Source organism: Peromyscus maniculatus, chromosome 1 (genome assembly GCF_049852395.1).
Source record: "Peromyscus maniculatus bairdii isolate BWxNUB_F1_BW_parent chromosome 1, HU_Pman_BW_mat_3.1, whole genome shotgun sequence".
Classification (NCBI taxonomy): domain Eukaryota; kingdom Metazoa; phylum Chordata; class Mammalia; order Rodentia; family Cricetidae; genus Peromyscus; species Peromyscus maniculatus.
The window spans coordinates 147694595-147706419 of record NC_134852.1 but is presented as its reverse complement, the minus strand read 5'-3'; the positions used below and the strand labels follow the sequence as shown (position 1 = coordinate 147706419).

Here is an 11825-nt window from a genome sequence, read left to right as displayed (position 1 = left end):
GGATGTCTCATGGGTGGTATTTGGGTTCGCATCCTGGTCTGGATCCATGGATTAAAAACATCCATTCCCCACCATGGTGTACCTTATCCTGTAGCACAGTGGCCAGGGCTGTTGAGGTCACAATCTGGTGTCCTTTGAGCTGGTTCTTTGAGCTCAGTTTAGTTCACAATCTCTATTTAAAACAAAAACAAAAACAAAAACAAAACTCAGGCAACTATCACAGAGCCGCCCCACCTCGCTCCCGGTTACCCGCACCCCACAGCAGGCAAGGAGCTATGGCGCCCACCCCACCCCTGCTCAGAGAGGCAGCAGCTGTGAAAACGAGGACCCTAAAACCGTCTTTCCAGGGACGTTATGGCCGCACACAAGCTCTCTTGGTCAGCCATGGCATTTGAAGGTCTGTGGAGGCTGAAAGTTCAGAGAGAGAGTTGGGGTGTAGCAGGTCAGGCCTCCAAGCTGTTGGCCATTGCTTCTAAAGCAGCGAGTGGAAACAGCTGAAGGTGAGATCAAAGCACCCTTTGGCTGGCCATCGAAGCCAACAGAGATGGAACAGGGTCTCCCCAGCGGTAGGGTTGGCGTGATAAGATGATCCAAGCTGGCTAGAGTCACCAGGGCGAGAGGAAGCATAAAGTCAATTTAAAATGTTGAATATATGATATAGATTCTCGGGGAAACTCCCCCCCCCAAGTGTCTGTCACTGATAATAATGTTATTTTTGGCCGGGGGGGGATTTTAACAGTCGGCTACAGTCGCAATACAAGCAGCGTGTCCCCGCGAGGCTACGTCCCCAGCAGTACTCCCCAGCAGTCCAATTACAACACAGTCAGCACTAGCATGAATGGATATGGAAGTGGCGCCATGGCCAATCTAGGGGTCCCTGGCTCGCCTGGATTTCTTAATGGCTCCTCCGCTAACTCTCCCTACGGCAGTAAGTGTCTGTTTTTGTCACACGTCATCACGCAGATTCATATTCACTACAAAGTCGAGTGTGTGTATTGCTTGGATGTTCTGTGATGTGAGCTACTGGATAAAAGGAAGGGTGGCCCCAGAGGCTGGGCGTCCAAACGACAACCGCAAATTGACCTAACACAGCCCCCCGCCCCCCAACGGCGCCATCTTGTTGGCCACCAAAATAAAAATCTGAACCGCGCGGGGCTGCTCAATTGGAAGAGAAAGCCCGACGACCCCGCCCCGCGCCCTGCCCCGCCCCGCCCCCCAAAGCGTTTGCCTGTTATCCAGCGTGGCCGAGCCAAAGCATGTCATGTCTCGTTTTTTTGTGGCCCCTCCCCGTGCGAGGCGAGGCCCTCGGAGCTCTCGCTGTGGTGCCGCGCCACAGCCCGCGTGTGCTGACCATGTTTGCTTTGTTGCAGTAGTGCCGTCCAGCCCCACCATGGCAGCCTCTTCGGTCACCCTCCCTTCAAACTGTAGCAGCACACACGGCATTTTCTCATTCTCACCTGCCAATGTCATCTCCGCAGTGAAACAGAAGAGCGCTTTTGCGCCCGTGGTCCGGCCCCAAGCCTCGCCTCCTCCTTCCTGCACCAGCGCCAACGGGAATGGACTGCAAGGTGAGGGTGGTACGGGTGGGTGCCCTGGGCCCCACGGCCCCTTCCCAAACCCCTTGCATGCCTGCGGCCTTGCATGTGTTTCCGTGGTCTGCATCCTCCTTCCTGTCCCGTAGCTACCTACAGGCCTGGTCCTCAAGCCCCAGTAGGTACCAGATTCTGCCTCTAGGGTTTTGTTTTTTTTTTTTGTCCAGTAACTCTTCCATGCCCCAAGGGGTGGAGCCTCCCTTGAGGGAAAAAAAACAGAGCCCTCTGCAGCCTAGTACCCAGGCCTGGCCTTTCTCCATGCCCTTAGTGCCAGGCTTGCAGCCTCCTTATTAAAGGGGCAGCCGAAACAGTCTCAGAATGGATGGCGGGTCACTGTGCCATCTAGAGAGCCCACCCCAGACTCTGCCTGCTCCCCATGCCATGAGGCAGAGTTTTATGTACCGCCTTTACCATCAGGACAATGAGTCTCCGTGGCTTTGCTCTCTCTTGGAAAGGGCTGAGCATCCTGACCCAGGACAAGTTGTGTACCGTTACTGGGTGGTGAGACTCTCTGTAGTTGGGAGTGAGTGTTCTCGCCCAGTTCAGAGTGGGAAGGGTTGGCCCAAGGGCGTGAGAACTGTCACGTGGACACAGTTGTCCACGGCTGGGGCCGTGTGGAACAGGCACCAAGCACCTTTCCCAGCACTGAGGGCAGCTCATGCGGCATGTGACCTGCGATGAGTGTGGTGGTGAAGCCGTATGGGTGCCCCTAAGCCTTTGGGCTGACTCCCTGAGAAGTAAGTGGCCGTCATCTGGCCTCTTTCAGACACCACCTTGGGTATGTGCTCCACCGGGTGAAAGTCAAACCCATTCTCCTTTAAACACATGAACCCCTTCAACCGGTATTTACCGAGTGCCTACTGTGTGCCAGGCTCTCTGCTGGGTGCCGAGGACGCAACCGTGGAGAAGACAAACTGGCCCTTTTGTGAAGTCGGTGGTATATTCCACTTTGATGAACTAATGCTCAAAAAAGGAACTGGAAAGGTATCAATGATTTGAACTCATTGTCTTCACACCTGTCAGTGCTGACGGGACGCCCAGGCCCCGGGCGTCGCCAGCCGGCCTCAGAGCTGTCCTTGGGCACCAGGCCAATGCTGCTTAGCAGGCAGGCAGTGAGGGCAGGTGTCTGTGGCCATGCCCCAGCATCGAGGCCGACTAGGTGGTACCACATAAGCAGTGTGTGTACACAGGGGCCTGCCAAACCATAAAGTTGTAACGGTGAGTCGGAGATAAATTAATGTCGTTGAAATTAATGGACTGAGAAATTGAAGCTCACATCACTACATGAACAAATGTATTAATATGTTATACATAAATTAATGAGAACAGTCATTCTGACAAAAATTAAACAACACCAGAGTTAAAAGATTTTAAATTACATTCGGACCAGGAGTTCACTGCAGAGCTGGCTGCACTTGGCGCTTCAGTGCCGAGCTTCTCTGATTGTGTGAAGAGAAAGCAGCACTCTGAGGTGGTTGGTGCCACCGTCACCCCCTGGCCACGACATTCCAGAGCAGTTGGGCCCTGTTGGGGCTTTGGTCTGAGAGCCTGACTCACCCTTACGCTACGGAGCTGCTAGTAGGAGGTCCAGAGCCTGGCCCAAAGGCAGAGGGGGAAACTGAGGCAAGTCTCCATTTCACTTAGGAAAAGCAAGGCCTGCAAAGCCATGGCCAGGCTGGTTCCCGTCTTTCCAAAGCGTGAGCTGCCCTTTGCCTTGAACACAGTGTGGAGACGTGCAAAGCAGAGAGCGTCCCCTCTCGCAGAGGAGGCCTTTTTCCGAGGGCTGCAGCACCAGGAAGGCTTGCGGGAACCGTGCCACCAGTGTGCCCTCACCCCCAGAAGTAGACTTCCCAACACACCCCTGCCATGACAAAGCTGGCTGGCTCTCCAGAGAGCTGAGCGAGTCTGGCTTCCCTGTGGACCCCGGCACAGGAGGAGCAAGCTGGGCCCGCAGGAGGGTGCGCGTGTGGGGTGGTCGGCATTAACTGCTGTCTCCTTCTCCTTTGCAGCTATGTCTGGGCTGGTAGTCCCACCCATGTGAGGGACTCTGTTTACCTTCACAGCACCCAGCATCCAAGGACGGACTTCAGGGGACACGTGTAGTGTGTTAAGACGTGCTGATGGAAAAACAAAAAACAAAAAAAACGCTATCTTCAAAACTAAAAATCAGCAACAGTTGAATGCTACAAGAGACATTTAAAGATTTTATTTAAACTGTTAAGAATCAACACGCGAACAAGCCTACTTCTTCATGAACAATTCCATTTTATTGACTGAACTTTTCTCATATTTTCACATTTCTCAGTCCTGAAGATTAAGGAGAACAAAGCGACGCCTATTTTGTATAAAGTTTCTGATCCCGTCTTGGCTGTCTAGTGCGTGCTATCTGTGTGGGGAGAAGCTTCGTGAATATGCACCATTTTGATGCCCATGCAACACTGAGGAGGAAAGCCTCGCAACATTTTTCTGTACTCATATTTAGATTCACAATGGTTGTGTATCTCTATAATGTGAAATATTTTTTTGTGGTGAAAAAAAGGGGGCCAAGGAGGTATGAGCCATTAACTGGAACAGAGGAGGATATGACTAGGTGAATTTGGGGTGGCAGGGAGGGAGGGAGGGTTTATCATTGCTTAACTTCATCTTAATGAAATGAAACTTTGTAACTTATTGTAGTTAGAAATTGTAACTTTGATATCGAATCTCTTGCCTTCAACAAGCACACTGACAGAGAAAAAAAAATATGCTACTGTCTGTTGGTTCCAATATTCTCCCACCTAGAGCTTCCTGTTAAAGCAAGTGCGATCGGCAACATTTTTTCAACTTTTGCGCACTGTAAACCTATTGCATTCTTAGGCTACTGTGAGGTCTATGTTTCTTGTACCTGAAATTGTCCTTTTGACTTCTAGACCCTTCTTCCCTGATGTGTTTTGTATGTGGTTATAAAATTGTAGACTTTTGTGATTTTGCCAAAGTTGTAGCTAAATATTTATACACTTGTCTTGAATTTTTTTCAGATCCACTTAAAATATTTAGAAAAACGAGTTTTATTCCTTATGTGTCTTATAAGGGATAAAATGCTCTTTCATGCGACACTTCCTTCCCCATGAACACTTGCAGTTGTTAAGGGACTTTATTTTGTAACATATCAATTATAAATATTGTATTTATCTTTGAGATTTTGTACATTGCTTTGCCCGCTTCTTTCTTCATGTCTGTCTTGGTGTTTGATCCTGCCCCGGGTTCTTACACAGGGAGAGGGCAGACACCAAGAACTGTCTCTTTGATCTGTTTTGTTAAAATCAATCAATGTCCTTACATTTCATTTGTACCTAAACCATTTGCTATTGTTTAGACTTTCCATCCCTTTTTTTATGTTGAGGAAAAGTCAAATTCATTGTTTATTTTTATATTATTTTTAAGTTATCTGAACAAATACTTTTGAAAAGAAAAGTTTGTTGTATAGTCAAAAGAAAACGGTGTCAGCGGCCGTGACAAATCCTAGTAGATTCTGCATGTGGAACGGCTGTGAAGGGGCCACACCGTCCGGGGCTGTGTCCTTATTTTATTTTTTATTTTTAATTTGTTTTTTGTAGAATGTAAAAAAAAAAAAAGTCATTTTAGCTGCCACCTAGGACTTTGCCACATAGCTGAACTGTGTTTACTGGAAAAATTCAGAGGCCTAAAGTTTAAAATAAAATTTACTTCCGATGTTTTAATTACAGATGTTTGCCACATTAACTTCTCTGATGCCTTAAAAGTGAACTTCTTTGAAGAATTTCTGTGCTACTTTCTCACAGGCTTCTACCACAATTGTTAACATTTGGAGACTGATGATGAACACACACACACACACACACACACACATCACACACACACATATACACACCACACACACACACACACACCACACGCCAAAAGCACAAACTTTCAGTCTGCCAGTCACTCCTTCCTGGATCTGTCTGCTGCTTTCTGACCGCTCAAGGCCACCCTGGAGTTAGAGAGGTGTCAGGGAGACACTGCTGGTCTTTTTTAATGTTAAACAATACCTTTTTGTGGCCAGATCCAACAGCACTGTCTATACTTTTTTTAACTGGAAAGACCTCCTTCAGACACTGTGCCTGTCAGTGCCAAACCCACCCTGAGAGCAAGCGTCGGTCGGGATTCCTCTCCCTCTTCCCTTCATCCTCATTGTCCTTGCAGACAGCACATGCATTGTACACAGCACCAGAAGTCAGATTTGAAACAGAAAGGAGGGAATTTTCAAAATCACACACACACATACACAAAGAAACAATGGACAGCTTCGAAAGTGTTCATTCAAGGGACTCAATAAGACAAACAGAATGTCCCCAGCGGTCAGTGGGTCGCTCTCTGACTATGTGACTCCTGACAGGGCTTAGCTACATGGAACAGCCTGAGAAGTCACTTTGGAACTAAATTGCCTCGATTTATTTTGTGTAAGTAAGGGTTTGACCTAAAAAGAACTCACGTGCACATTAGCAAGTCCCCCCCATGCCCGCACCCGGTTTGTGTTTTAGATCGACTAGTCGACGCCCTCATCGCTTCATTGTGTCCAAAACCGAGAGCTTCACTAAATGGTAGATTTTGCTGTCAGAGACCCTACAATAAGATTGTTTTATCTGTACATTTTTTCAGATATTTAACTGTATAAAAATGTTCATTTTACACAATATTTAATTAAAGTATTTCTTGTCTGTGAATTTCACTTTGGGTAATTCTATCTGTTTGACTATTAAAATGACTGACAAATGAATTGGGGATTTCATTTCCACATCCCAGGCTCCAGAGCTGGGGCTCACCAAGATCCAAACGATTTTAAAGAACCCTCCAGAGTTTTCAGCCCTCAATCGGCACAGTTCCTGAGGTGGCTGTGATGCCACAAGTCCCGTCAGAACACTTGAGGCCGCCCGCACACTCAGGCCCAAACTGTTTCTGTCACAACTGCCTGGGTCACAGCAGCACCAGGGTGCCCTGTACATGATCCTGAGGTTGGGGGGAAGCTGGGTAATCAGTGTTCTGAACTGGATGGCTGGACAGTACCTGCTCTGGCTCCCCCAATACTCACTCATCCCTACTCTGCATCCCTATGTCCCCTTTGGCAAGAACCAGGTCAGGAGAGCTTATCAGGGCTCTGGGCAAACACTATGCACATGGGAGCCATCCTGATGGCGTGATAGAAAGGATTCCAGCACTGGAACTTGTCTGGGGCACAGAGGGGTTTGGCACTGGCCGCTGGAGGCTACACATAGGTGGAAGCCAAGGCTGGGACTCCAGCGCGCTCAGCCATCAGCACCAGCTCTAGCTTACACAGCCCCTGCACGGCTCCCCTACCCCATTTTATTCTGCTCGGCCCTTTCCATTTTCTCCTCAATGAAAGGCAGGTTTTGCATGTTTTGGCTTGCAGTTCTGTCACACATTCACATAAGTGTGATCTAAATTAGTACTCACAAATGTCATCTTAATTACTTGTTCTGCTGAGCAAAACAGGAAACAATTATTCAAAACATAAAGAAACTTGTGAATACCTCTCCCTCCTGTCAGTGATGATCCTTTGCCGGCTGGCCTTAAAGAGACAGTAAAGAAATAGGTTCCCACGGCACAAAGCCTACTTAGGCCTTCCCAAGTCTACAGGGCTGGGGAAGATGTTGTCCAAAGCCCAACCTCATCCCTCTGAGCTGAGACCAGGAACTCTGCTCAGGTCTTTGGAGCTAGTGTGCCAGGTGCTGTTGACCTGGGCAGAGAGAAGTTCAAACGCTTGGGTTTCAATCCAGAAGCAAGAACCAATTCTCTCAAAAAAACGAATGCAAAGTATTGTCAGGCCTCCCTTTAAGGTCTTTCAAGCTTTTAAAGATTATTCAAAGCACTTGAAATGGGCTTCAATCTAATGCCTCATTTCATTGCATTAAACAGCCTAGTTAATAAAGAATCAATATATTCAAAGGGCAAGGTTATCTTTTGTCTATAAGGGGTGGTGTCGTGCTGAACCTTTTATAGTTCAAATGCTGAAAAAGACCTCGTGAAATCCATACTCATCAAGTGGGTCAACGAGAGCAATAAAGAGGCCCCTGAAAGGAAAGAAAGGCCGCTCTGCTTTAAAACAACTCCGGGCCTTATCTCCCCCGCTCGGAGCACCCAAAGAAGTCCTCAGAAAATGTCAATTTCTCATCAAGACAAGAGGCCACGATGATCATTTTCTCAGAGAATACATACAATTAGGAGAATTCAGAGAGGCATGGCGTTGAGTCCTAGCTTATTCTGGCCCCCCGAGCTTGGAGTGCCCTCCCCGCAGATAAAAAGGTCTGTTGATAACTGAAGTGTCGATATGCCGAAGAGCGAGTTTTGAATGTGAGTCCTTGTGCTTTGAGCCCGCCTGGGCCGATCCCAGGCCCCGATAACAACACAGCTGCCAGCAGACACCGCGGGCTGGCCCTTACAATTAATGCCATGAATAAATCACACAAAAGAGTTGGGATGCTTTATACTGGGTGAGACAATCCCCTGTTTTACCCTTCAAGGATTCTTTTTATGTTGGAATAAGGTTGCTTTTAATGAAATTTAAACTCATCAGAGGAAATCAAAAACCTCCAATCAGATTACAAATTGATTTTTGTGGTCATTTGTCATGTCCCAGCATAGAGCTGCAGGTTTCACAGGGAGCCAGTTGCTGATGTGGGTTGGGAGTAGGGTGGACGAGCTCCCAACCCCAGTGCCTCTATACCCTAGCCCTGCCCTGGAGACAAATGGGAGGAGAGGAGAGCTTTAGCAGAGCAGAAGGTGGCTGTGAGCCCCTGTGTGGGTTTATACATGGTTCCACTAGTCCACACAAAAACCAAACCCCCAACCAGAACTGGGACCAAGCCGTTCTGAATGCACCCATCACTAAATAACCTGGGGGTAGGGGAGGTCATCCTTGGCAGGACTCAGTGGCCCCTGAGTCTAGTTTGACTTTAAAGCTCCGTGGATAGCCTATATTTTCAAACCGCCAATGGCTGGTTTATGGCTCAGGGGCTTGCAGAACACCTTTTGGGTCACTCAATCTTCTAAAGCATTCTGTGTGAGCCTGTGCTCCATGTCTGGTGTGAGAAGCTCTAGGTTCAATCCCCAGTACCTCAAAACAAAGAGCTAAAGCAAGGTCAGGTGACTTGCCAGGGAGCCAAGGCTAGATGCCAAATGCAATCCCATTGGCCTCCAAACTCTGCCTTTCCCACTGTCTTAGGTTTCTAACATCCTTAAGAATTAGAGATGAAAACAGTTTGAATGGGAAGGAGGAGAGAATCCATTTCTAAGGATCACAACCAATCCATCCATCATGGAGGTCTCTAGTCCATCCGGGCCATTTGATCAGACTGTAAGAGGAAACTAGCTGGTCTGTTCGGCACACACCAGAGGGCTCAAGATGGTTTACTATGAGGCACAATTGGTGCTACACACCCTTACTCCCCAGGCTTTGGCTGCAGGTTCCTCTTCCCTGGAGCTTTGGTACATCTGCTGTGTATGGGGGCCAGGGGAAGAAAGTTGGTCACAGGATGCAGGTACTGAAGGGTGATGCTGTTCGGGTTCACTGAGACCACACTAGAGGGACTGGGCAGCAAAAGTTTAGCCCAGAAGCCACAGCTGGAAAGGGACCAGTATAAATCGGCTTCTGTTGGTGCTACAAAGTGCCGGGATGAAAAGGGAAAATGGGAGTGAGTCACTGTGTAGGTGGCAGAGTTAGAACGAGTTTCAACAGAGCTCAAGGTGTAGAAAGCACAAGAAACAAAGGGCATGAAGAGGCCGTGCTGTCTTCCTGACCCATCAGACCACTCTCCCTCACAAGGCTGAACTGATGGTGGGTCTTGAACCATGAGTCCTTACTGTAGCTCATTCAGGTATCATCAGGCAAGACCCAGACAAAACTGAGCTCAAATCTTGAGTCTCCTTCTGTGAATAACAAATTCTTTTCTGCTACATGACCACTATTAGGGTGCTGGCAGAACATAGGGCCTGAGTGGGGGTACCCAGTAGAAGCAGAAACCAGAGATTTTATCTTTACCCAATAGTGAGCAGTAAGACTCATGAACCACGGTTTTTAAAGGGCAACTTCCCTATCAATTTATAAGAAAGACAAGAGGTGATAAAAAATCAACCCATATCAAATGTGAAACCTGTCACTTTGGAAGCTATTGAAAAGTTAAAGAAAAGGAGGCCCCTGAACTTCCTGAGAAGAAGTAGAAACAGTTTAAAGTGGATAAAAACATAAAATTAGGGAAAAAATATTGTAGAAACAATTCAAAGCCTAACTGGGCAAAGAGGAAAATCTTGACCATTATTAGTCATCAATGAGTTATGGACTTTACTGAGTGTCTAGGGTAGACATCTATAGTCTGAAAACACCCACATGTCTGTACATTACATGGATAGATTCATACATTCAGAGCATAACTGTCAATAAAGTTTTCTTAAGGAAAATGCCTAGGAAACTATGTTCACTCTCACTTAAAAGATGCATTATTATGTGCACCCAAATGGCCGAAAACAAGATGTCATAGTTAAGGTTTCTATTTCTGTGAAGAGACACCATGACTGTGGAAACTCTTACAGAGGAAAAAAAATCATTTAATTGGGGTGGCTTACATTTTCAGAGGTTTAGTCTATTATCCTTATGGTGCGACATGGTGGCATGCAGGCAGACATGGTGCTGGAGAAGTAGTTGAGCATCCTACATCTTGGCTTGTAGGCAACAGAAAGTGGTCTGTGACATTGGGCTTAGCTTGAGCATGTATGAAACCTCAAAGCCCACCTCCATAGTGACACACTTCCTTCAACAAGGTCACACCTACTCCAACAAAGCCACGCCTCCTAATAGAACCACTCCCTTTGGGAGTCATTTTCTTTAAAACATCACACAGGATTAGCAATTAGGTTCTAACACAGTCACATAATGAAACAGTATAGGTTCTGTTAAGTCATGAAGATCACGTTTTGAAGTATGTTTCATAAAATGATAAATACCAATGAGATAAAATGAAGTTGTATAAGCGTATAGTGTTTGACTATAATGTATTCCAATCTGTAAATTTCTAAAGAGAAAGACAGAAAAGCACATACACATATTAAAAGGATGAGTTTTTTTTTCATTTATTAAACCAGAAAAGAATGGTGTTCAACGCTCATGGTGGAGAAATGGATGTTCTTCTAGAGTTCTCATTAGAACTCTTACAAATGCTCTGAAAATCAACAGGATTTTGCATAGAGACCTAAGTGCTCATAGTCTTTTGACTCAATAATTCCATTTCTAGGAATCATTTCCAAGGAAATAATGAGAGAATAGACAAGACCCTAAGTGCATGAACTTTTCCTGATGCCATATTTATTAAAAATGAAAAGCACCCAAATGGCTGGAAACAGGATCAGTAATTAGTTCTGATATTGTCATATAATAGAATATCATAGGTTCTATTAAGCTATTAAGTGTTGTTATATTGTGTTCCCCAAAATATTGTGCGCCCTAATAAACTTATCTGGGGTCAGAGAACAGAACAGCCACTAGACATAGAGGCCAGAAAATGATGGCACACACACCTTTAATCCTAGCATTCCAAAGGCAGAGATCCATCCAGATCTCTGTGAGTTCAAAGCCACACTGGAAACAGCCAAACATGTTGACTCACACCTTTAATCCCAGGAAGTGATGGCAGAAAGCAGAAAGGTATTTAAGGTGTGAGGACCAGGAACTGGAGCTGATTAAGCTTTTAGGCTTTTGAGCAACAGTTTAACTGAGATCCATTCTGGATGAGGACTGAGAGGCTTCCAGTCTGAGGAAACAGGATCAGCTGAGGAATTAGCAAGGTGAGGTGGCTGTGGCTTGTTCTGCTTCTCTGATCTTCCAGCATTCACCCCAATACCTGGCTCCAGGTTTGATTTTATTAATAAGACCTGTTAAGATTCATGTTACAATGAAGATCATGTTTTGAAGGATATTTCATGAAATGATAAACACCAATGACATAGCATTAAGTTATGTAAGTATGTTACCTTGAATATAACATGATTCCAATCTGTAAATTTCTGAGAGATGACCAGAAGAATGCATCCATGCACACTGAAAAATGCTTTTCAGGATTATATCAAAATTCCCTCTTGCTATATATGAGAGGCAGAAAGTTTATATATTATAACCCCATTTTCTACTTACTTTTGGCCCTAAAAGTAAATAGAAAATTACCTAAA

General features: G+C 46.1%; 1 protein-coding gene across 14 annotated transcripts in view; it reads left to right on the top strand.

Moving 5' to 3' along the window:
- Window positions 1-6321, top strand: part of Ebf3 (EBF transcription factor 3) — a 120266-nt gene extending 113945 nt beyond the window's left edge. For 2 of the 14 annotated variants that reach the window (XM_016006092.3, XM_042285356.2), the window contains exons 14-17: window positions 740-928; window positions 1479-1568; window positions 2464-2576; window positions 3602-3757. In XM_016006092.3, the coding sequence (XP_015861578.1) occupies window positions 740-928; window positions 1479-1568; window positions 2464-2576; window positions 3602-3619 (410 nt within the window). In that variant the 3' untranslated portion in view covers window positions 3620-3757. Of the gene's footprint in view, window positions 1-739; window positions 929-1370; window positions 1569-2463; window positions 2577-3601 lie in introns of all 14 variants that reach the window. The other 12 variants (XM_016006094.3, XM_006987569.3, XM_016006091.3 and 9 more) reach the window with 9 other exon arrangements.
- The last annotated feature ends 5504 nt before the right edge of the window (window positions 6322-11825 follow it).